Source organism: Myodes glareolus, chromosome 10 (assembly GCF_982192425.1).
Source record: "Myodes glareolus chromosome 10, mMyoGla1.1, whole genome shotgun sequence".
In the NCBI taxonomy this organism is placed as follows: domain Eukaryota; kingdom Metazoa; phylum Chordata; class Mammalia; order Rodentia; family Cricetidae; genus Myodes; species Myodes glareolus.
In genome coordinates, this window is record NC_142035.1 from 46196335 (window position 1) to 46221972 (window position 25638).

General features: G+C 44.4%; 1 protein-coding gene across 4 annotated transcripts in view; it reads left to right on the forward strand.

Moving 5' to 3' along the window:
- Positions 1-25638, forward strand: part of Slc23a2 (solute carrier family 23 member 2) — a 102729-nt gene that overhangs the window by 47640 nt on the left and 29451 nt on the right. For all 4 annotated transcript variants that reach the window (XM_048455368.3, XM_085696751.2, XM_087911181.1 and 1 more), the window contains exons 2-5: positions 3409-3660; positions 12132-12230; positions 15645-15761; positions 17947-18104. In XM_048455368.3, coding sequence (XP_048311325.1) covers positions 3553-3660; positions 12132-12230; positions 15645-15761; positions 17947-18104 — 482 coding nt within the window. In that variant the 5' untranslated portion in view covers positions 3409-3552. The remainder of the gene's footprint in view (positions 1-3408; positions 3661-12131; positions 12231-15644; positions 15762-17946; positions 18105-25638) is intronic.

Here is a 25638-nt window from a genome sequence, read left to right on the forward strand (position 1 = left end):
AGTGAATCCCTCCCTGCTGTACCCTGAGGCCCCACTACATGTATCATATATTTATAGTCTGTATTTTTCGGTATCTGGAATGAGCCAGTCTGTTTTCATATCTTCTTTTTGAAAATGCAGTAGCCCTGTATTAGGGTTTCAAGCTGAGAGAATGCATTCTTTTTATAATATTTCAAATATTTGAGGTTTTTTTTTTTTTTAAAGAGGCTTGTACCAGATTTCCAGCTCTGCTTATAGCCATTCTTGCTCATTCTTTCAGGAATTTTTAGCAGTGTTAAGATTAAATTTTTATCAGTTTTGCTGATTGGAAAATGAATATCCTTGCAGTAGCTCCAGGAACACTCTGTTTCAGTGGTTGCTCAAATCCCTTCAGTGGAAAATCAAACAAGATTATGATCACAGACCAGAATAATTGCTACTTATATAATAAAAGATACATGATGTGCCTGGCATACGTGGCCACTCAACATAGAAAATGGCTATTATTACTGCCATTGTCGTCATCATCCCTCAACCTCTCCTCTTTCAAGTAGTCAAGGACCAGACAGCAACTAGCCTGGCTCATTCTCTGTCCCTTGGCCAGAAGCAGGAAGGGGAGCCTTGGGGGCACCACTGATTAATAATCTTCCCCTAGTGCTAGAGTTTCTGGGAGATTTTCCGTTAATGTATTCTCTCTCTCTCTCTCATTGTTATTTTGTGTATATGTGTGGCCCTGTGAGAGTATATAGGTACCATTTGTGTGTAAAAGCCTTTGGAGGGTAGAAGAGAGCGTTGGATTTCCTAGAATTGGAGTACATACAGTTCTGAGCCCACATGTGAGTGCTGGGAACTGAACCCAGGTCCTTGGCAAGAGCAGCAGGTACTCTAAACTGCTGAGCTATTTCTCTATCACCCACAATTTTTAAAATATAGTTTTCTAGACTTTTTATTTATAGATAATAATAGTATTATTTTTGAGATAGGGTCTGTCTATATATCCTTGACTGTCCTGGAACTCGCTACGTACATTAGGCTGGTCTTGAACTCACAGAGATCTGCATGCCTCTGCCTCCAGAGTGCTGGAGTGCTGGGATTAAGGGTGTGCACCACATCTGGCCTTTATTTTTATTTTAATTATGTATTTCTGAGTGTGGGCTTGTGTACTTGAGTGCAGTGCTTGCAGAGGTCCGAGGAGGGCATTGGATTCTCTTTAAGTGGGAGTCACAGGTAATTGAGAGTTGGGAACAAAACTTAGGTCTCTAAGAGTAATAGGCACTCTTAGCCTAACTACTGAGCCATCTCTTCAGCCCTGTGTTTGAACAAGTTTGAACAAGTTCCTAAATTTCCCTCTGCCCTGTCCCTTCCCTTTCACCTTCTGCGATTTGCCTCCAGACCTTGGCATTTCCCATGCAAAGTGCGTCCTGTGTTGGTGAAGTCACTCACCTCACCTCGTACAGAATTCTGACTTGTCGCTGTCGCTGTGAGCCCTGCATAGGTTGTGCAGATCTCAGTTTTGGGGACTTCATTGTCCCCTCTGTCCTTATTCATTTTGTTTGTTTTATTTTGTTTTTGTTTTTTCCAGACAAGGTTTCTCTGTAGCCTTGGAGATTGTCCTGAAACTTGCTCTATAGATCAGGCTGGCCTCGAACTCACAGAACTCACCTGTCTCTGCCTTCTGAGTACTGGGATTAAAGGCGTGCACCACCACTGCTTGGCCCCATATTCTTTTGTGGTCCGTGTTCCCCAAAGCCTTCCTCAGAACCTGGTCTGTGTTTTAGAGGTTGTTGGTCAGCACTGCTGCCTCCTCCTAACCAGCTCTCCCACTTGTGGCCAAATACAAATATTGCCATTGGAGTGCAAAGTCAGTCCTGTTGAAAACTATTATTTTAAGTAGATATGGGTACGATAAGGATGTAAGTGAGTAGCTACTTCAGAAAGATTTGATGGTGTCTTGGATTCTCTCTATTCAAGAATGCAATTTGGGATTGAGAGATGACTCAGTGGTTAAGAGCACTGGTTCCTCTCTCAGCACTCACACAGTCGCTAATAAACATCTCTGGTCCCAGGGGTTTGATGGCCTCTTCTGGTCTCCAGGCACCAGGCACGCACATAGTGCACAGACACACATGAAGGTAGAATACCCATACATATAAAGTTTAAAACATAAGCTGAGTGTTTTGTTTTTCCTTTGGACTCTCATGACTGCCGAGTGCTCGACTTTCACATGTCTTTTCTTATTCTCATGTGTCCTTGTCCCCAACCCAATCCAGATGAGAAATTGCTGAAAAGGAAGTTCCCAGTTTGCATTCTACACACCCTTTAGTTTGGTTATTTTTTTTTTTTCCTTTTGGAGGGCAGATCTGACATCACTAATAACTCCCCCGCCCCACTCCTGCCTGCTTGAATTACTCTTTTCTTTATAAAAAGCCTGGCATACCTGGACATGTTTTATTGGACATGTGCCAGCCCTTGTATCCTTTGTGCATTCTCACTTCTGAAGACAAGTTTTCCAAATGTTCATTAATCCAGGGTGGATTAGTTGTATTGTCCAGGTTATGCTTTGTGGTTTGAAATTATTTTAATTTTTTTCTCTTTTAAAACTTGTCTACGTATGATTGTTGCAGGAGCTTCCTAATTTTGAATTTTTCTTAGTTTTATTTTAGTTTGGAATGTTGGATGTTTCTTTATTGAATGTGATCTCTTATACTCTTCAAACTTTCATATCTACCTTGGATTTGGTAATGGTGATCTCTCCCTTCCCATCTCTTGTGTTACCTCCTATTTTGGGAAAAAGACTGAGGATCTGGGCTTCCTTTTAGGCTTTTACTAGAACTGGCTGAGCCTGCATGCTTTGATTCCTTATTTTTGGTATTCTAATCAATTAGGAACTCATGCTGGTACTGCCTTTCTTGGCTTCTGCATAGCCACTTAATTCTAGGGTATCTGTCTCTTATTGGATGTTGAATGCCTTCTGCCTTCCCGAGGACATGTGTAGGGAGTTTAGAATTACTTAAGTCGTGTTACCATCCATTCATGACAAACTGACTATATTTGCATTGTCTTAAATTTCAATTAGAATTCACTTCTGCGTCAGCACAAGCCACTTCTTAAATGCCAGGTAACTAGTGATATCTTCTGGACAGGGCAGGTACAGAACATTTTCAGCACTGGAGATGTTCTGTCAGGAAGCTTGTGGTTAGTGCACACCAGAGGTCTATCTTAGCTGTTTTCTTCTTCCTATAATCTAATATTTTTGACACCATATTTGTGTTCCTTTTTTCAACAGGTAGTTGGCTGTAGGTGAAGAGGGTGGGTTCTTGACAAGCAATGGTGGTATCTTGTCAATGTCTGGTTGCACTCGGACTGTTTTGTGCGGGAAGTCTGATGCTGGGTCATTGTCTTCTGACTTTCTTGCGCTGTCTCTTGCAGGTGATAAGAAATGACAGTAATCTCCATCTGAGAATCCGGTGTTCCAGGTGCTGAAGAGTTGCCTCTGCTTGAGCTCCTGGCTTGAACAAGCCTTCACTGCAGCCACGCCAACCCAACACTTGTATCAGTTGCTCAACCTTCTTAATGATGGGCATCGGCAAGAACACGACCTCCAAATCAGCGGAGGCTGGGGGTTCCACAGAAGGCAAATATGAAGAGGATGCAAAGCACCCGAATTTCTTTACTCTCCCGGTAAGGGTATCTCTTTCCTTCTAGTTCCTCTCGGGAGTAGATGTAGGGCAGACTTTAACATCTGTGTTTTCAATGAACATTGTGGTATTGAAAATCAACTGCCTCTTATGTCTTTGAGACAACCCAGCATTGGCTATATTCTCAGCCAGCCTCAGGTTAACCCAGGAAGGAAGTACACACTCCTATTGATGTTTTAAAACCATCCCAATGCTTGCTATACTCTGGAGTCTTCATTTTCTCTTTAAAACTTGTTGACTGAGATTTCTGTCCCACCTGGTCCTGCAGTCATTCAGTCCCAAAGAAACACACAGAAGTCTACATTAATTATATAAATTGATTATCATTTTAGCTCAGGCTTCTTATTAACTCTTATAACTTATATTAGCCCATAATACTTATCTGTGTTAGCCATGTGGCTTGGTGCCTTTTTCGGTGAGGCAGTCACATCTTGCTTCCTCTGTGTCTGGATGATGACTGTAGACTGAATTTTCCCTCCTCCCAGAATTCTCCTGTTCTCCCTGCCCCGCCTCTATTTCTTGCCTGGTTGACCCGCCTATATTTCCTGTCTGGCTACTGGCCAATCAGCATTTTATTAAACAAGTACAAAAAACCAAATCTTTAAAGGGTAAAACCATTGTCCCACAGCAAAAACTGTCCTATTAGGAAGTAACTTGTGATCCAAATTCTCAAATTGCAGGTGGGAGAGATGAATGACATACTATTGGAATCCTGTATTACGATATTTCAAAGATGTACGTAGTTCAGACCTAACAGGCCTTAAAGTTGACTGATGCAGCAAAACCTTTATTCTTTACCTTCTACCTCCTTCCTTCCCTCCCTCCCTCCCTCCCTCCCTCCCTCCCTTCCTCCCTCCCTTCCTCCCTCCTTTCCTCCCCCTTTCTTCCCCCCTTCCTCCCCCCTCCCTCCATCCCTTCCTTCCTTCCTTTTTTCTTTTTGGTTGAGAATCTCATACAATGTAATTTGAGCACATTCTTCCCTCTTACCCCAAGTTCTCCATCCCTTCCTACCCTACCCTTGAGAATTTCTTCTTTTTTCTTTTCTTTTTTTTTTCCCAGCAAGTCCAATTTGTGTTGGGAGTTGAGACAGCGCTGCTGTGTGGCTGACCTACCAGGGTTCATATCACTAAAGGAAGCAGACCCCCCCATCCCTGAGTCTGTCAAATGCCAATAGCTCCTCAACTAGTATTGCGCATCTTGTCCATTCTATGCTGGGATTTTGTCTTAAAGCCTCTATTTTACAGTCTTGTACAGTCCTCTGCAATACCTGGTGGCCACATTCAAACAAGTGGAGTAGCTGATATTACAGTTCGAAGCTCCCAGGCTCCAGGAATCATGGTCTCTGGAACTTCTTCGCCCTGGTCCCCTCAGGTGCTCCTGCAGCTGCACTGAGTTGTGGCTTACCTGTCTTGTAAGACTTCCTGTGCATAGCTGTCCCTGGCCCCATGGTGAAATTGTGTTGGGTCCCAGCCCTTGCATAAAAAGGGATGAATGGCACTAAGGTAGCTAGTGTCTGGTACATACCAAGCCCTTAAGCCCCATGTGCGTGAATGTGATTAAGAGATTAATGAGCGGGTTGGCTATGAAAGCCAGTTTAGCTAGTCTCTGGTCCATCCCCTATCTTTCATCGTGAGCTGTTCTTCATAGCTCCCAGACTCTGTAAGCAGAGCAGCCATCACCAGACACAGCCCCTGAAACTCGGGTCAGAACCACAAACAACTGTTTTTCTTTTTCTTCTTTCAAACCTCTATTTTACATGTATGGGTGCTTTGCCTGCTTGTCTGCATACCACATGCATGCAGTGCCTGCAGAGGCCAGAAGAGGACATTGGAACCTCTGGACAGCAGTTTCAGTGGGTTTTGTCACCATGTGGGTGCTGGGAATTGTACTTACGTTTGTGTTTCTCATCTCAGTGATGTGGAACCAGTACGCCCAGCAAGTCATCCTTGCTATGGCTGCACCCCACTGTCCACATCTAGCTCAACTTTGGCTCTGCTCAGAGCCTTCTCTTCGGCCACCCTACAAGCCACATTAATAGTGCAGATCAAAACCAAATCTTCTAAGTTTTAAAAAGCATTCTAAGACTGTTCGGTTTCTTTGGTAAAATTGTGTTCAGAAGGTCACAAAGTGAAAATGTTATACAATTATCAATGTTTTTTAATCTTTGTTCCTTAAACATACACACACACACACACACACACACACACACTCGCACGTACGCACACAGACACATACACTCACATACCCTCAGTACTTGTTGTGAAGAACTGGTTTTAGCATATGATTTTTTTCTCTCTTTTGGGTGTTAGTTGTCTAAACAAGAGCCATGTGTATGCTAAGACATCTTCTACCCTAGCGTCTGATCCAGAGCCGTATATATGCTAAGACATCCTCTGTCCTAGCATCTGGTCCAGAGCCATATATATGCTAAGACATCATCTTCCCCAGCATCTGGTCCAGAATCATGTGCATGCTAAGACGTCCTCTGTCCCAGCATCTGGTCCAGAGCCATGTGTATGCTAAGATGTCCTCTGTCCCAGCATCTGGCCTGGAGCTGGGTGCTGCCTTTCTCATCACAACGCCCCCATCTACCTCAGAGCATCAGTCTATAACCTGTGCTTCAGTGGGACAGTTATGTCCAGGCCGTTGTTAATCCTCCATCTGCCTCTGCCTACCTCAGCTCCTGCTGCTGCCTTTTGGCTTTAACCTGCTTGCCCACCCTCCGCTGTATCTGTAGTGACTGAGAATTCCCTAGCCTGGTACCTGGCTCCCACTCTGGATTGATCTCCTGTAGAGTATCAGGGCTGAGTCTTGTTTGTCTGGGACACAGCTAGGATCTGTTAAATAAGTATCTGAGCTTTCATTTAGTTCAAGGAGCATCTGCCATGTGTATATGATTAGAAAGCAGTTGTGATTGTGAACTTTTGCCAAAGTCTATTGGTTTTGGTACCATGTCAGATCTTAAAATTTATTGAGGTTGATTATAGTTGCACTACTTTCTTGAAATCCAGAACTTAGGAGGCCAAGGCTAGAGAGGGTCAGGAGGCTAGTTTTGAGACCCTGTCTCAATTTTTTTCTTGAGGTACAGTTTGTATAACAAAGTTTGAAATAAAGTTGTCAGAGACATATGATATATTCAGTGTTGTGTAACTACCACGTCCAGCCAGTTCCAACACCCTTGTTCCCTAAGAGGTACCCAAGGAGCGGGGCGCCCTTGCCCATGGCTCGTTCTACTGCAGACTCAGGCTTCTCTGATGGAGTCACTTGGTGTTACGTTAGGAAGGTTCATGTTGCCTGTGTGTTCCCTGGGCTGTGCGGGGGCCGAGTGCTGCAGTGTTGCTATGCCGCAGTTGGAATGCTGTAGCTGCCTCAAGTGCAGACTTGAATTTGACTGGGAACCTGGCTATTGCTGTAGCCAGTGCAGGCAAACTGGTGCCATATACCACAGTGTTCAGAGAAGAAGCTGTGGTGTGATGGAGAATTTTGTCTGTTGTTTTTGTTTTCTGGGATAGGGTCTTGCTCTGGTCCGGTTTGGCTCCAGATCCGCAATCCTCCTGCCTCAGCCTTCTGAGAGCTAGGATTATAGGTATGCACCACTGTACCTGATAGAAATACTTTTAAAGCAGACCTTTGCTTAAAGTACTAAAAAAAAATTCTGCTCTGTTAGAGTGTGTTAATTAAGATCTTTGGCAGACTTTAAACCATGGACCTTAAAACTTGCTTTCAGATGAGAAATTTAATTGCTTGCTGGCTCAGTTTCCTTAGATACAAAAGATTTGGAAATCTCTCTGAATTCCTCAGTCCCAGGAACTTTAGGCCCACTCTGTTGCTTAACTCTAGTCTTTTTCATGACTCCTTGAAGAAAGAACTTCTGTTTATTATAGGAAACTATTAAAATGCAGTAAAGGAAAAGGAGTGTAAAATGGCCTTTTTATTAGCGACAACCACTGTTAATATTTGGGAGTATGTTGTTATTGTCTGTTTTAAATTTTGGCTTGTGTGCTGATACTATTATAGTTTTTTTTGGGGGGGGATATTTTCTCGTGTTAGTATGTCAGCTTCAAAGTTTCTTTCCTCCCCCCTTCTACCCCTGCCCCATCCAACCTTTTCTTTAAACAGCATCCTGCTGTGTAGCCCAGACAAGTATAGCCAACTTCCTGATCACATTTAAGCTCTCCCAGAGCCTCCCCACACTCCCTCCCCTTCCATTCCATCCTCCTCTTCACACTGCACAGTCCAGTTAATGCTGCTGTGTGTGCGTGGGTGTAGAGCGGTGCTTCTCAACCTTCCCAATGCTGCCCCTTTAATACGGTCCTCATATTCTGGTGACCCCCAATCATAAAATTATTTTGTTGTTATTTTATAATAGTAATTTTGCTGCTGTTATGACTCGTAATGTAAACATCTGATATTAGGATATTTGACATGCAACCCTATGGAAGGGTCATTTGACATGCCAAAGGAATCACGACCCACGGGTTGAGAACCACTGGTATAGAGCCATGCACCAGAGCTTAGGCAACCTACAAGAGGCCATACCCCTAAAGAAAATTGACTCTCCCCCTCTGTGTAGCCATCAACTGCCGATTTTCCTCACCTAGGAGTGGGGCCTTGTGAGCCCCTCCTTTATTTATGCTTGATCTTATACAGGCCTCTCTCGCTTTCTTCCCCTCCCTTGTTGGTTTGGGGTGTTCTTTATGAATTGTTGGTTTAGTCCCTTTTCTCTATTTTGCATTACATAGTTTATCTTAGACCATCATCACTGTTTCTATTTTGTGTATTTATTTCACAGTGCTGAAATTTAAACTGTGTATGTGTCTTTTGCTAATTATGTTTTTTGTTATTGTGGTTTTGAGATGAGATAGGTTCTCATTCTGAATTTTCCATGTAGATGCTGGGATTTGAACGTTGGTCCTCTGCAAGAGCAGCCAGTGCTTTTAAACACCGAGCCATCTCTCTAATTCCTATATATGTAATTTGTGTTACAATGATATATTTCTAACCAATATAGTTTGTACTGACTGATTTATTATTGCTTGGGGGGCCTGGAGCTCAGAGGGAATCCACAGAGTTGACTGTACTGTAACTTTGTTTTATCTAAGGGAAAAAGACATACACACTCTCTTGATGGTTTCCTTCAGATCTTATCTTTATTCTTCTTTTGCGTTCTCTCTATTCTTTGTTTTCCTAATGATTTCCTTCTCTCATTCATGATGTTTTCCTTCTAAACTCTTTCTCTCTATTCTTCCCCTTACAGCCTATATACCCCAACAAAACCGTTAGGGCAATGTAAAAATTACAATGTGGTTACATTCTATTTTTCATGTGAATGATTACACCAAATACAAGTAAAAAACAGTATGTTTTCCATATCCCTTACACAATTAAACATTTTATATATTACAGGTGAAAAACAAATTATCCCCAGGAACCCATGTATATTCATACCCAAGCAACTTGTTATAGATTAACAGAATGTAAGCAAACAAGGTATTCTTTTACTGGCAGGCTGCTTTTTTCAGTTACAAAGAAAGGACCAATCACTTTACTACTTATCTTGAAAGGTAGTCTTTTAAGGAGTCTTAAAGGAATCACAAGCCTAAACTTTTATACATGAAAAACAATCAACTCTTTTTTAAATGCATAACCACTTACCAATAGTTTTTTATATCAGGAGGTTGAAGACAGAAATGTGCATAAAGAATTAATCATCACCTTTGGTCATCAGCTAATGATAATTGGGCCACTTTGTTCTTGTTCCCTAACGAGTTCCTCACTCAGCTCTGTGCCCCTCTAAAACTTAGCTTGTCTTCTTGCACTTTCCTCCTCAAAACTATTTGACAAAAACATCTTAGTCTAACTTTAAGTTATTTTCAGAGCGTTGTTTCAGCTATAATGCACTCCGAGTCCTTTGAACACATCTCCAAACATTTAGGTTAAAAGAATGTAACCTAGCTAGGCTACTGGTATTCAATTGTTTTTCTTAATCATTAGCATAAGCAACAGTCTATACAGCTCCTCAATAGAAAATCATGTGTTCTTGCTGTGTGACACTTGTTTTATTTTTTATCATCAAAACTCTACTTAATTAACATTATTATTATCAATAGACAGTACAGCTTAGGAAGAAATCATCTTCATAATCATCCACAGGTAAAAACGCCGAATAGAACAGGATGTTTCCATTACAGTCAGTGGGGATCTCTCCACACCCATTCACACCATGCCTGATGCCCGAGAAATATGGCAGTGGCAAACATGTGAAAGTACAGCAGGAGCAAAAGACATTCTGGAGTCTGTGGTCTCGGAGCTTCACCCATCAGGGATTTGCCTCCTGGTAGGCTGACACCTGAACTTCAATTGCCCTCCGCTGCACCTCTGACATGGCCACTGGCTTTTATGAACACACACACACACACACACACACACACACACACACACACACACACACACACACCTCACTATGTTGCTCTGGTTGGTCTGATACTTGCTTTGTAAACCTGTCTGGCCTTAAATTCAGAGATCCTCCTGCCCCTGCAGTCGGACTTCTAATCCTGTGTTTTTAAAAAGTATTTGGAGCCAGATGGAGTGGCATTGTTCCTGGTGCCAGCACACGGGAGACTGAAGACAGGGTATCTATAGAATTCTAAGCCAGTCTGGGCTATGTAGCAAAATCTTCTCCTAAAATAATCAAGCAAAATGTAGTCCTACTGTCACCACTATAGCTAAGTCATACGGGGTTTTCCTTGATGTTACAGAGTCTATGTAAGAATGACTTTCCTGGCGCTCGAAAGATGCCATAGCAGTTAAGAGCACTTGCTTTTTAGAGGGCTCATAACTGCCCATAACTCGAGCCTCACCCGCTTCTGGCCTTCTCAGGCACCCTCAAACTTATATATACATAAATAAAAGTCTTAAAAGCATCATTTCCCTTATAGTATCTGAGTATTACTAGTTTATGAGTGGTCATTATTATTTTTCCTTAAATGACCAACCTCTCCGCCAACACAAATAAGACCAAATTAGAAGATGCCCATGTTCAATGGCTACCAGAACTCCTGGGTGGCACCCCCCCCTTCAGGAAAACATGGAGAGGGGAACATGGGAAACTGGGAGACTGCATGTTCATTCTCTGGGGGACAGTTTAAATAGCCTGTGTGTGTGTCTTGACCTTCCCTGGGGAGGGGTCACCATTTGGCGGGCTTTCTCCGAGGTGGAGTTTGGACTGAGGCAACTCCCAGGGGAGGGAACTTTGAAATGGAATTTTCTTTCCAACATTCCAAAAATGGTTGCCAGGGGACTGGTGTGAAGCCCCCTAACTAAATAATTATTCTTTCTATCTACCCACCCACCCATCCACCTACCTCCCTATCCATCCATCTATCTATCTATCTATCTTAGTTTCTTGGGATTAAAGCCTTTTGTTTTCAGTATTATATCTTTAGAGATTCCGAGGAATTGAACCACTTGGTTAAGGAATGAAAATTCTTTGTTTCTTGTTTCTAACCAGATATATCATACCGTTTCTCACCAAAGGAGGCATAGCGTGGTGCTAGACCTCCTTTGAATTCATCTCAAGATGGGTAGGTCCTCCTACCTCCCAGTGACCAAGCAATTACACACACCAGGCTGCTTAGTTATATCCTCTGACTGCAACACTTCCTCCCCACCCCCTTTTATCCATACATCTTTCATCCATACATATTTGCAAGGGTTCATTGCAAACCACTCTTATGACCTCAGGGCCTGTTTTCTCAAGTGTTGCAGCTGGTGAGGGGTAAGGGCAGCTCTCCCACTCTTGTGACCTCAGGGCCAGCTTTCCCAACTGCCTCAGGTGTTGATGGATGGAGCAGGGGTGGGGGTGGGTGGGGGCGGGTCTGTGTTCTGCCCATGTGCCCACACAACAGGTGAGTAATGGGGACAACTCTCCCATGCTCACAGCTTTGGTTCTGGGTCACCCACACCTCCGCCAATAGGATTGGCTCTGTTGTGCTGCCCAGGTGAGGTGCAAGGCCCGCTCTTCTGAGCTAACTTTTCCTCTTTCTAGAGCAGACTTGCAGTTGCTTTGGCTCCTGAAGAAGCCATCTTAACCAAACTTAGATACCACCACTCAGCAGCAGCCTGGTCACCCACATTGCAACACGGTTATCCAGTCACCTCCCTTGTCCTGGAGGGCATTGTTGATCCTATGGCTAGGTTTCATTTTTGTCTTCTGTGCTGGGCTCTGGCTCTCCCAGCTCCACCGTATGGGGCATAGCACATATCCCCATTTAAAAAAGCCTGTATCTGTATTGGAGTTTTGTTTAAGAAAAAACAGACTTTGCTGTTGTGATATGTAAAATGCATTTTAGGGCTCTTAAAAGAATTATGGGAGGCTGTTTGGGAAAAAACACTTTTCCCTACAGCGAAGCGGCAAGTGCCGAAACAGCCTTTCAGTGGAGCCTTTCTCCTCAGGTGGTGATCAACGGTGGGGCCACGTCCAGTGGAGAGCAGGACAATGAAGACACCGAGCTCATGGCAATCTACACCACGGAGAATGGCATCGCAGAGAAGGTACCTGTGCTTGCCCTTTCCTACTGCCTGACCCATGTTTCTACAGGGCCAAGGATGTCTCTGGTTTGGGATAGTGTAGCTCTGTGTGAGAGGGGGTGGTCTTGTGTGTCTGTTTTGTAATGGAAGAGTCATAATTGCTAGGTTTTAATTGTCTTAGTAGCAGTTAAGGTTAGAAACCTCTAAGAGTCATCTAGGCATTTTTCAAGCCTGCGCCAGAATGCCTGAGAACAGTGGTTAAGAACTTGAGGACTGAAAGTCAAGTCTGATTACAGAGATGACTCAGACTCTAAGGAAATGACCATGATTCTCTGGGTGTTGGCTTTCATTTCTAAATAGGAATAAAAGAACAAGGTAAGTGTGCCTAAGATGAATATCCGAAATCCAAAATGTTCAGCTACCAATGTGGCATTCAGAAGCAAGTATGTATGTATATAATGTATGTATGTATGTGCATGCATGCATGTATGTGTGTATAGATGTGTGTGAACAGAGGCTTTTCATCCTTCCTGATCCTGCATTCTGAGACTTAATATTAACTATAAATGATTGATCAATAGTTCAGGCTTATTACTAGCTAGCTCTTATATTTAAATTAACTCATTTTTATTAATCTGTGAATCACCACATGGCTTACCAGTGATACTCTGGCATTTTGCTCTTGGGTGGCTGCTGGTGTCTTTCTCAACTCTGAGCTTCTTCACCTGTATCTCTGCTTGGATTTCCCTCCTCCCTATATTTTGCCCTTCCTTAGGCCAAAGCAACTTTATTCACCATCCAATAAAAGTAGCACATATTCACAGCATACAGAAGGACATCCCACATCATAGATGTATACTTGTATTTGCATATATATACACATGCACACATGTATATGATTAGGTAGACAGACAGACAGACACACCACACCCACACATATCAAGTTATCGCCATTGTGCTTGTTCATTACTTGTTTTTTAAAATAAAATTGAGTGACGATGTGTAGATGGAAGTTTCTGTCCTACCTGGTTCCTCAGCCATTCTACAAACAAAACATCACCACAACCATGTTTGTATAATTTTATATTTACATCACTATAACAAAATGCTTGACACAAATTTCTCAATGAAGTAAAGAGAGTTATGTCCTGGCTTAAAACATCTGGATGTGGAAGATGGGCAACCCCAGTGGGCATTGCCAGTGATAGCTCTTCAGGGCAGGTGATACATAAGAACAAGTGCTCACTTATCCTGAACCAGAAAGTAGAAGCAGGGTGGGGACAAGCAGGGTTCCACAGTGTACTTCAGGAGCACAGTTCTCAGTCAGACGGTGATGGTGCTTGTCTTTAAGAGCCAGTTCCAGGACAGGCATCAAGGCTACACAGAGAAACCCTACCCCCCCCCCCCCCAAAGCACAGTTCTCATGATCCAAAATCTGTGGGTTTTGTTTTTGTGTGTGTGTGTGAGAGAGAGACAGAGACCTAACCTGGCCTTTATCCTCTGCTCCGTTTTCCAGAATGATAAGATTATGCCCATAAAGTTCATCTCCTAAAGGTCCATAGTATCTTTGGATGTTGCCACCCCACCCCCACCCCCTGAGACAGGATTTCTCTGTGTACCTTTGGAGCCTGAAACTTGCTCTGTAGACTGGACTGGCCTCAAACTTCCAGAGATCCGCCTGCCTTTGCCTCCCAAATTCTGGGATTAAAGACGTGCTCCACCACCAGCCGGCAAGGATGTTGCCACTCTTAAGGTAGCCTTTAGCACATTTAACTTCAGGAGGCGTGGTAGCCTTTAGCACATTTAACTTCAGGAGGCGTTAGGCAGAGTATAGCCTAGATTCCCTAGGTTTTATTACTTTTGTAGGCTATGTGAGTTTGCCTGTGTGCTGAGCCCAGTATGTTCTCAGTCTGTCAGTACAGACAAGTGTCTCAGGAATTGCCATTTGTTTCACTCATTTCTTAATGATTCAGTTCTCATCCTCACAGTTGTTTATAGAGGGAAGCAGCAGATAAAATTTCTGGTTGGAAAAAGGCAAATAGCAGAGTTAGGGAGACACCATGCATAGGCTTCTGTTCACCTTTCCCCTAGTGCAGGTAGGGAGGCAGTGCTGTAACTTCTGTAGCAATGAATAGCACTCATGAAATGAGGCCAACTAGGGAAGCTCATCTGAACTTTGGCATGGAAGGTTTTATCGGGAATCAGCCTCTTAGGTGTGGCTGGCCACCGTGTGGTTGAGTTTAAATTCTAGCTTCTTAGAAATGGCTTTCAAAAGACACAGTACCACACACTCAGCAGTACAAGCCAACATCTGCTGCTGGACCAGAGGCAAACGCTTGTTCTGTAACATCTGAGTCAAATGTCAACTTCATTAGATTGTACCTGTAACTATAGAAGATGAAGCAAGACTCTAGCATGTTTATGGAAAGGGGTTCACCCCCCCCCCCCAAGAACTTGTCTTCCTCCTTCCAAGGGAAACTGGATGACATGCACGGAGCCAGCAGCACACTGTGGGCTGGATCTGTCAGTCATGGGCTCCGGAGTCACGATATCATCTCAATTTTTTTTCCCTGATGGAACATTTTTATTTTGTTTCCTATTACTTTGCTAGGTTGCAAAATACTTTTTAAAAAGATACTGTGTTAGTCACTTTTTAAATACTGTGATAAAATACCATAACCAAGGTTTACTTAGGGTTTATGGCTCCATGACCATTGCTGCAGGGAACTTAGTAGCAAGCAGGCAACTGAGAGCTCAAATCTGGAACCACAAACAGAGAGCAGAGAAACCTACTCCCAGTGATATTCTTCTTCCAGCAAAGCCACACCTTCTAATCCTCCCCAGATAGCCATTAACTAGGGACCAAGTATTCAAGTGCCTGAGACTGTGGGGGCATCTCATTCCAACCACCACAGATATGCATATCAGATTCTAAGAAATACAATTAATTATTTGCAGAGACTTAGAAACCAGAGCAGTTTTAAGACTGTGTGGAAAGACAGGGTTTTCTTGAGGCTTCTGTTAAGCTGATGTCCATGTAGGCTGAGTTAGTTGTCATGGTGACCTTGGCATTCAAAGCATGAAATACTTAACACTTTAACACTTTAAGCATCTTTATTAAACTGTCACATAAAGTATTGGAAATATTTTATTATATATACACTTATTTATTTTAGATAAAGCTAAAACCAAAATCTGAGTCCTTAAGCTTGGGCATAGGTCTGCTCAGGTGTGGTGCTCCTGGGGATGAGTTGATGCCAAGGAGACAGAGTTCTCAATCTGAGAACTAGTGCTGTGAACCCCGCATCAGTTCTCAAAAGATAGAATGGCTGCAACAGTGGAATGTGGTTTGGGGCAGTCAAGGGCCATGCTAAGCTGAAAGAGCTAACATTGTTCCGGGCAGTGGCTAAGCCCCTCTTTTTCTCATCTCGACTCCAGAGTTCTCTTGCAGAGACCCTGGACAGTACTGGGAGTCTGGATCCCCAGAGGTCAGATATGATCTACACTATAGAAGATGTTCCTCCCTGGTACTTGTGCATATTCCTGGGTTTGCAGGTAAGATGCTTCTTCCAGGGGGTGACCTCTGGGCTAGCACTTGTGCTGTTACCAGCTAGATTTTCAAGATACTTTTCTTTTTTCCTCCCTCCCTCCCTCCCTCCCTCCCTCCCTCCCTCCCTCCTTTGATGGTTTCTTTGTGTATCCCTGGCTCTTCTGAAGCTCACTCTTAGACTACACTGGCCTTGGCCTGCCTCTGTCTCCAAAGTGCTGGGGTTAAAGGCATGTGCCCCCCCATAGTCTTTTTTTTTCCCTTTTAATTCTATGTATTGTGTGTGGGTATACATGCAACTGCAGGTGCCTATGGAGGTCATAGGTGTTGGATTCCCACTGCCTGATGAGGGTTCTGGGAACTGAAGTCCCTTGTTCTACAAGAACAATAGATGCTTTTAACTGCCGAGTCATTCCTCTAGTCCCCAAGTTTTATTTTTAATTACGATTTATTATAAATTATTTTCCAAGAGTGGTGAATAAGAATTTTCAATATTAATTTCATAAACAGCAGGAAGAAGAAAAGAACTGGGAAGGAAATATTCAGGGAACAAAAAAAGCGATGCAATAGGAAGGAAAAGGTAGTGGCTGCAGGGACGGCAGCATAGAGGAAGGAGGAGAGCAGAGAGGAGAGAAAGCGGTAATTAGTGTTACCTCCCAGCCTTAGTCGGCTGTGTCTTCCTCCAGCAGGAGGGGAAGGCTGACAGAAAGATTCACTGTAGATTTGATGCTTGTCCTCATTACCCTTGTCCTGCCTACAGATTTCAAGTAACTTTTTGATAAAAGGGGTAGACAGGAGACTCTCTCCTTGCTAGCCTCACTGCCTGGCTTCTGATCACTCTGTTGGGTTTGGATCCTGTTTTGAGGTCTGTGTTTCGACATTTCCTTGTTCAAGCTTCTGTGATCAATTCCTCTGAGGTTTCTCAGGTGCTGGGAAGCTCACTCTTGGTGCCCAGACCCCTATGTTTGCTTGGAACTGGATATGCCTGGCTCTCACTGGTGCCCCTGGGTTTCCTCACCACCCTGCAGCTGGAGGGCTGAGTGGGCTTGGTGCATAACTTAACTCAGGTCAGGTGCTCTGGATCTAATGTAAGAGGCACACCTTTCAGATATTTGTATTATAGATGTTTCTAGAATATAATAGTCAAATGGAAGGAACAACTTTTATGCCTCCTGCTCTTGACAATACACAGAACATTGTGCAGTGCTCTGAGAAGTTCTCAACACACACACCTGTCCATCTGAGTTGCAGTCAATATTTTATGTTTCTCTGACTTGGACAGAAATGGGAAGCTGTGGGAAAGAAAAAGAGAAGTTCACAGAATAGAGATGAAGAGCTAGAAAATTAGGGGAAGAAAGGGAAGTGAATGCTGGGGCTATCTTCAAGACCACAGGAGGAAGGATGGAGGTCTAAAAGGAAGAGTAGTGTGGGGCTTTTCCTGAAGGATTCCTGTAGCCACTCTGCCCCAAACCCTGCCTAACTGGAACAGGTAAATATTTGCCTAGTGGTGTCATCACAGAACAAGGCAGAGAATGCCTTCTGCTGTGAACTCAGATGTTATACTCAGATGTATGTTATAATCCCCAGACCCGAGAGGGCTAAAAACAAATGAAAGAACTACGTAGACTAATATCTTAGGAATGCAAAGGTAAAATATGAGCATATTAGCTGGGCTCAGTGCATTCCTTTTATCTCTGAATATCAGAAGGCTGAAGCTGGAAGATTAGGAGTTTGAAATCAGCTTGGGGCATATAGTGAATTTCAGTATACCCTGGATTCCAAAGTGAGATCCTGTCTCTATAAAACACGAGCAAAGCAAGGTCTTATGAAATCAAGTCCTATTGTAGGCCTCACTAGGGTGCCTTTCAAGACTGCAAGAGTTCAGCACAATTGCAGTTAGCAGGTTAGAGAAGTGTTTGGGAGGACAAAAGTAGGTATCTTTAGTAAGAAATATGTAAACTTCTGTTGAGAACTTCCTTTGTGCTGATGTGAATGTCGGTGCTATCATAATACAAGTGGGTAATAGGGAAAGGAAAGTGGCAAACTGAACAGACGTGATCAGAATGTGTAACTTGTACACCTAGAGATTCTTCGTGTGGTCTTTATATCCTAAAGGACAGGGGAGCAACATTAGGCACAAATCAAGCAAAAGCAAGGGCAGGTTTACTTTCCCCCTTGTCTCTCCTCGAGCAGCACTACCTGACGTGTTTCAGTGGCACAATCGCTGTACCCTTCCTGCTGGCTGATGCCATGTGCGTGGGGGATGACCAGTGGGCCACCAGCCAACTCATTGGGACCATTTTCTTCTGCGTGGGAATCACTACATTGCTGCAGACAACATTTGGATGCAGGTGAGATGGAGTTCTGTGGGACAATGACACCCCAGCAAAGCACTGAGAGCTGGACCCTTTATCCAGTGCTACTGGACAGGTCAGCTGGTGTTACAGCATATTCCAGTGGCCATTGGTCTCCAGCCCACCTTTACAAGGTGTCCCTGGCCCCATGTTTCTTCTCTTCATGAAGGGAACTACCCCATTGTGCAAGCTGGAAACAAAGCCTTTTTATTGTCGTTGCTGGCTGGCAAGGCGCTGACAGTCTTTAGCATGCCTTCCAGTTCTCTCCTGTAATTTAGACCCAGTCTCTTTGACTAAGTTCCCATCTGGTCTCTTGCACTCCCCGGCCCATGCCATCTTTCTGCTACTCTCCTCCTCGGGCTGCCCAGGCTGCAATCTTCCTGGTGTACAGCTGTCCCTTGTTCTCTGCCTTTCCCAGTTTTCCAGGTGAGCCTCTGAGCCCCACCCTCCTGCATGTCCCAGTGGCCCACCTGTGCAGCACACCTGCATATCCTCTACCCCACTCGTCCCCCACTCGTCCCCCACTCCCGAGATTCCTGAAATCCTCTGTTCCCTGAATTTCTCCTTACGAGTCTTATGTTCTTTGGATTCATTCTTCTGATGTGGCTTGCTTTTCTTCTGTCTTTGCCCCACTTTCTCACGCTGCCCTTTATGGTGCCAGCACTTTGGCTTGTTTATGTGTTTATCAGTACCTGGGTATGGAGCTGAGCCAGGAAATACAGGAAGCAAATGCTCTTAGCTGGTCTTTCCCTCTTCTTTCCGTATTCAACCCTATTCACAGCATAGCCTCCTACTTGCCAAGGCCCTGCTGATTGTCCTCAGAGTGAAGTCTGTGGTTTGATCTCTTTATCTATTGGGAGATAGTGCAAATACAGCTTCCTTTTCCCTGCTAGGAAGTGGCAGCAAGAGGGACGGTGAAACAGCAGGCAGCTGTGACCTGTATTCTAATGTGCTAGAATCAATCCTCAGAACCTGCAAGGGCTGCCCTGCTCGGGAGATAGTTAGCAACTGGAGTGTCTGGTTGTGGTGTAGGTGGCGTGGGAAGGCAAATGCAGTTCCCTCGCAGGTCTGCTAGCGGAGAGAGGCTGTTTGCACATGGCCATGGGGCGGGCAAGCTGTGGGTTCTTAGATTCCGCTAGACAATCCGCAGCCACTACACTAAGCAGAAGGGTCAGGGGTGTTCTCTCCAGGGGCCCAGAAGAGAGGAGCAGGGTGTCATTGATGTGCTGGGGAAGGTCCAGGCCTTTCACAAAGCACTCAAGCCCAGCGGTTAACCGCGGCAACAGTGTCGCTGGTGTTTTGTGTTGCTGTTTAAGGCTCTGGCCATAGGTTTGGTGGAGCAGCTTTTGTTGACTTTACCTGGTACACAGGGCTCGGCAGTCTGGGGAAGTACTTTTCCTAAACAACTGGCTTAATGTATAGTTGTTAGAGTTGGCTGACACTGAGAAGTGACAGAAGCTCTTTCTTGTGCCTGTATAAGCTGCATTCCCACGTCGTGTCTAAGGCCAGGCCAGGTGACTGCTGAACCTTGTGGGCAGACTTGCATAAGCTAACTCAGCAAGTGGGCCTCAAGGCAAGTGCTTGTGGTCCCGAGAACACCCTTTTTGTCCATTGTTCAGGCACTAGCCCATGGGAATAATGTTGGTCAGTGCGGTTCACCTCTCTTTTCCCCTGAAAGAGCAGTCAGCCAAGAAAAACTGGAGAGGATGTTGCCACTTGCCTATATAGGAACTGGAGATAGCAGCTGTGTGGGGGCACGGGGTATTCAGTGTTCTCATGAGGCTCTCTGCTCTGTGGGGTGAAGAGAAGCAGGTCCTTCTTTGCCATGTGTGGCCACATGCTTTACTGTTTTATCAGGAGTCTGGTATTTCATCTTAAGAACCAGGCATACTGTCCAGGAGAGCTATGGTATCATGCTGGGCTTGGGCTGTGGGATTCTGTGGCTATTGAGGTCTGGGTGGTATCCATCTTGACCTTTGAAAAGAGGAAAAGTACTGACAGCCCTGTAAATATCTAGTGATTTATCTGTGTAGAAGGCACGAGTGACTCTAGGTAGCAAGCAGATAGGATTGTGCACATATGTTGATGTCCATACCCCAGAATGTTGTATAGGGCCATGAGACGGGTGTTGATGTCTTGCCTATGACTTGAGAAGCTGGTAATGGTGGAGATATATCCCAGAGACTTGGGGTTTTGGCCCAGGAGGAAGAGGGAGTATCTTTCACCTTGGTAGAGGTGGAAGCAAAAGCAGTAACTTAAGGATCCTGCCCAGGATTCCTCTCACCGGCACAAGCCAGGACTTGGCTGAGTACTAGGCCCTTGCAGTGGTGGGACTGCACTGAAGGCCTTAGCTTACAGCGTGTTGCCAAAGAAAAGTGCGGGACATCCTTCTCAGCCTCTGGACCTTAGGCATTAGGCAACTGCCTTCTTTGGGCGGGTTAGAGGGAACTGCTTCCAGTGTCCCTGGATGAGTTTTTGCCTTTGTCTTAATCATCTATTGTGGTTTTTGCAGATTACTTTGGGCAATTGTAGAGTGTAACTAAGATGGGCTTCCTTTTGGTTCTGCTAGATAGTAATGGGGACCATCAGTAGGTGCTGAGAATTATCATCTCAGTAGGCACTTAAAATTTTCTGTTTAAAATAAGATCACATAAAGCAATTCACACAAAGGAGATGCAGAGGTGGACATTGGAGGAGGGAGACTGGTGTGGCTGTGTGGGGGTCCAGCCATGCTGTTCTTAGCACCATGTTAGAGGATTGCCAGTGGTCTGTGTTTTGGTTTACACGTCAATTTTCAGGCTTCCCTAGCTGAAGAAGTTTTTATGTTAAGCTTTTGTGATATCTTGACAGATTCTCAGAATAACCTCTGGTAGTTATCTGTGCTGGTCATAAGTTCTGTATGTTTTTCTGCCTTTTGTTGACACCCTGTGCTGCCATCACTGGGCAGCTAGTATGTGGGCCCTGCCTCTGAGGGATGCGCCTTTTAGTCTACAGAAGCTAGAGAGCAGGGAAAGGAGTGGTCCATGGTTAGGTCTGACTCCCTTTCTTACTGCTGCCTTGAAAACCCATCTTTACCCTGTTTTATAAAAATAGAACTCAGGAAAGGTGGTGCACGCTTTCAATCCCAGCTCTTGGGAGGCAGAGCCAGTGGAATCACTTTGAGTTTGAGGTCAGCTTGGTCTATATATAGAATTCTAGGGCAGCCAGTACTATATAGTGAGGCCCTGTCTCCAAAGATGAAAGAAAGCCAGAATTGGTCTTTGAGAAACAAAGATAATGAAATAGATGTGTCTGTGTCCCTCCTCAGACCTAAAGCTAAGCCCAGGGTACCAGCCTCCTTGGGGTGCATACTGTCCCAGAGCCGATGCATCCTCCAGGGCTGGAGAAGGTGGCAGTGCTGCTGTAGGTCCTAGTTCTCTACTTTGCTGCCTAAGAATGTCTTCCTTGTCTTTGGGGACCATCGTCTTTTCCACTGGGGGTTAGGAATTTCAGCCTCACCTCTGGGACGTCAGTGGCTGTTTTGTCCCCAAGAGCGTGTCCTTTGGGTGAGGTGATTTCCAGGACGCCTCTTCCCTTTCCCCCTCCTTCTTTGTACTGACTTTTCCTTGCTGTTCCGCTGTCTCCTTTACCCGGCTACGGGGATGGAGACTGAACATTTCTCACTCTGGTTATTCGTTTCTCAGTTTTAGTTGCCTCTTGAGCTTGTTCTAAGAGCTGGTATCAAACATTTTAAAATCTCCCTGCCGTGGAGATAGGGTTATTTGTGGTCTTCAACCCACAGCCAGCCAGCTTGCAGCCGTCATATCTGGAGGCCCCCACCTCTGCACAGACACTCTGAGTTAGTGTGGAGGGAGGTTCTCTAAAACCCCGTGCCTTCCTGCCTCAAGGATTTTCTCACAGATGTGGCAGAGGAGAACCCTACCACTTTAGAGGACCTGTCATGCCTACTCCAGGAAGTGCACTCCCTCTGTCATCCCCAGTAGTAAAGGAGGGCAGGTGAGGCTGTCAGAGGGACTCCTCATGGTCAGACACAAGCCTGCTTAGGCACATAGGAGATTCCTTCACTGAGAGCCCCTGAATCTAGTTTAAGTATCTGGTTTCTAATTAGCCACTGCCCATAGGAGAAAGTCTCCTGCCTTTTGTTTTATTAGCTTCTTGTGGCCAGGGAGAGGGGCCTTGCCTAAGTGGTGCTCTCACTGAGGGCACCTTGAACCCGTATGGTTGGGGTGAATAGTGGTTAGTCTAGGGAGGTTTTCCCATATTTCTTCTTCCCTGAGGGATTCTTGTGCTTGTTTTAGTTTTTGTGAATCAGCTGAAAATAAAATGCAGATAGCATGGCGACCTACCCTAAGCTGCCACGGGGATGATGGTCTCTGAGTAACTCTAACACTTGAGAAAAATAATTATTCTGTCTTATGATCTAATATTCAATCCACATTTAATTTCCCCAGTTGTCCCTAAGATGTGTGTTATAACTCTGGGGCGGGGTCTAATTAAGCTCATATGGTGCTCTGGCTGGCTATGTCTCTTGATTCCTTACCTCTCCATACCGTCTTTTTAGATAGAGTCAGAGTAGGTGTCTCCCCGACTCATGATCCCTGTTTGTCTGTTTGTGTCCTCATGGTACTGTTTAATTTGCTGTACAATCTCTTACTTGTTGTGAACTGGAAGATGGAGCCAGAAACATGGATGATTCAGGGTGAATGTTTCACCAAAATTACTGTGCCGGTGATCCTAGGCCCTTTGTATTCTGCCATGCCAAGGAGCACATAATAGCTGGTTGTAGAGTTTTCCCACAAATAAAGTTTACTACCTACTTCACTAAGGAAGCATTTAAATAGTACAGGGAATGGGAAGCCAGAGCAAACCTGGAGGGAAATGACCTTGAAAAGATAGCATTTCTAGTTGGCCTCATGGGAGCTATAGACTTAGTAGCCTGGGTCTTTGTTCTACTTAAAGCCATGAGATTTCAGACAGGCTCGCTAGCTTCTCAAAGACCATTCCCTCTGATGTAAAAATAATAATAAGCATGTTATTGAATATCATGTAAGGTAGTGCCTGCTCCTGCCAGTTCTATGAGCTGTTATTACCTGAGCTCAGGAAGCCTGGTGGGGTAGCAAGTCCCCGATGAGTGTTACGGGAGTGGGCGTGCACCTGGCCACACAGGCAGTGTCCTGACTTGGATGGGACAGAGGCCACCAGAAAATATTAGTGGTTATTTGACCTAGCTCCTCCTGAGGCCTCAGTCGCATGTTTTCTGGCTAGGGTGCTGCCCGTGCTACCTGCGGTTGCTCTTTCTGCTGTGTTTTAAATCTTCATAGTGTCAGGGATTAAGAAACTCTTTGCTATATGTTCTCTCTACGCTTTTTAAATTTTAAAAGACAGAGTTTCTCTTTGTAGCTCTGGATGTCCTGGAACTAGCTCTGTAGACCAGGCTGGCCTCTGCCTCCTGGTATACTAGGATTGAAGGTGTAAGACACCATTAACTGGCTCCCTACACCTTTGTTGTTGTTCATTTTTTTGTTTTTATTTTGTTCTGGAACTCACTTTGTGGACCAGGCTGGCCTCGAACTCACAGAGATCTCCTGCCTCTGCCTCTGCCTCCCGAGAGCTAGAATTAAAGGTGTGTGCCACCACCACCTAGCTCTCTGCACCTTTTTTATTTGACTTCAGGTCCTGCTAGCCTGGCACATTCCCCATGCCACAGATTGCATATTCTCTTCCTCCTCCTCCATGCTTCTCACCTCTCCGCTGGTGACTGACAGAAGTAACAGGAAACAGTTCTCACCAAATGTTAGGAGGGAAGGTAGCTCCTTCCCCTTCCGGACTACTATACAACAGCAGTACTTCACAGAACTTTAAGCAATATGTTATCGTCCCATATATGCTTTATTTTTTTAAGATTTATTTGTTCATGTATTTTATGTGTATGAGAGCTCTGCCTTCATGCACACCAGAAGAGGACAGCAGATTCCATTACAGATGGTTGTGAGCTACCACGTGGTTGCTAGAAATTGAACTCGGGACCTCTGGAGGAGCAGTCAGTGCTCTTAATCACTGAGCCATCTCTCCAGCCTGATAGTCATGCTTTTTAAAAGTTCTCTTTGCTAGTGTGGTGGTTCATACCTTTAAGGTAGCTATAATTCTCTGTGGTTTTGAAGCCAGCCTGGTCTATGTGGTGAGTTCTAGGCCTGCCAAGGCTACATAATGAGACCCCCCCTCTCAAAAATAGGTTAAATAAGTAAATAAATAGCCATTATCTAATAAGTACATTTTATTTTTCTAAGATGTACAGCCAGGTGAGTTTTCCAGTTTGCACAGCCCCATAGCCACCATTGCAGTCAGCAGAGAACCGCACCACATCCTGCTTGCTAACAAACACCGGATAGTTGATACTATTGTGTTTGGAAGGGAGATTATCCAAAGGAAAAGGAGTGATCTGATATGTGAAAGGTTCCAGAGGTGCTGGTTGGACGGGGGTTTTATCCTCCTCGATTCTCTCCTTCTTCTCTAATCTCACTCCTGGTTATGGCACACAGGGCCTAGAAAGAGCCCCCCTCCTCCCCGCCAAGTAACAGTGAGTCCACTTAGTGTCCAGATCTTGGTTCCTCACTACCATTTTTAGTATAATGGACTTGTGTTCTCTGAGCAAACAACTTAGAATGTGGACCCAGAGGACAAGTTGAACCTGGAACCTCTCACGCCAGAAAGCTAAAATGTGCTTTAAAAAAATGATAGAGTGTGGGGAGGCCCCTTCAAAAGAAACAGGAATTGACTTAAACAGGCCCTCTGGGCAGGTTTGGACAATTTAGTTATTAAGAACACTTATAGTAGCAAGGTATAAAACTTTGAATAAAAAAGGAATTCATGTGCCTGCAGTGATGTTCAAGAGAGAGAAAGGGGAGATGAAGATACAATGAATAAACGGGAACACTTCTCTTCAAAGGATGTCAATTGTAAACATAGATGGAAACCAGGAGTCCAACCTGGGCTACGTAACAAGATCCTGCTCAAAATATTAAATTATTGTTTAACTACCAGAGAATCATAGTATATAAACCTCATGCTAGAATGTAAAGTTAGTAGTAATATCACAGTCTAAGAGTCAACCTGACAGATGGTTATTAGCGAGAAAGCATTTTCACATGCTGACATAGTCACCACCTTAAATAAGTACCTTCACCTAGTGGGACATCCTGACCGATGGGTTCCATGTGACTCAGTAACGAGTAATTACTGAGCAGTCTCCTTGCCAGGGTTCTTAGCGTGTGATAAAGGTAAACAGGCTTGGATTGTAGTGGGTGTGGGAAGAACTGCAAATACTTTAGGAACTAGAGAAATATAATTATGCCAGAATATTAGATTACTTATTGTTTTATTGGGTAACATAGTTTAGGTATGTAGTCGTTCCCCGACAGCGATTGGTGGATGAGTAAACAACAGCAAAGTGTTAAGAAGTTCCGAAAAGTTTTCTTTGGCTCATTACTTTGTTTCTTCACTGACATCTAGCCATACCCTCAGTGGCTGCTCG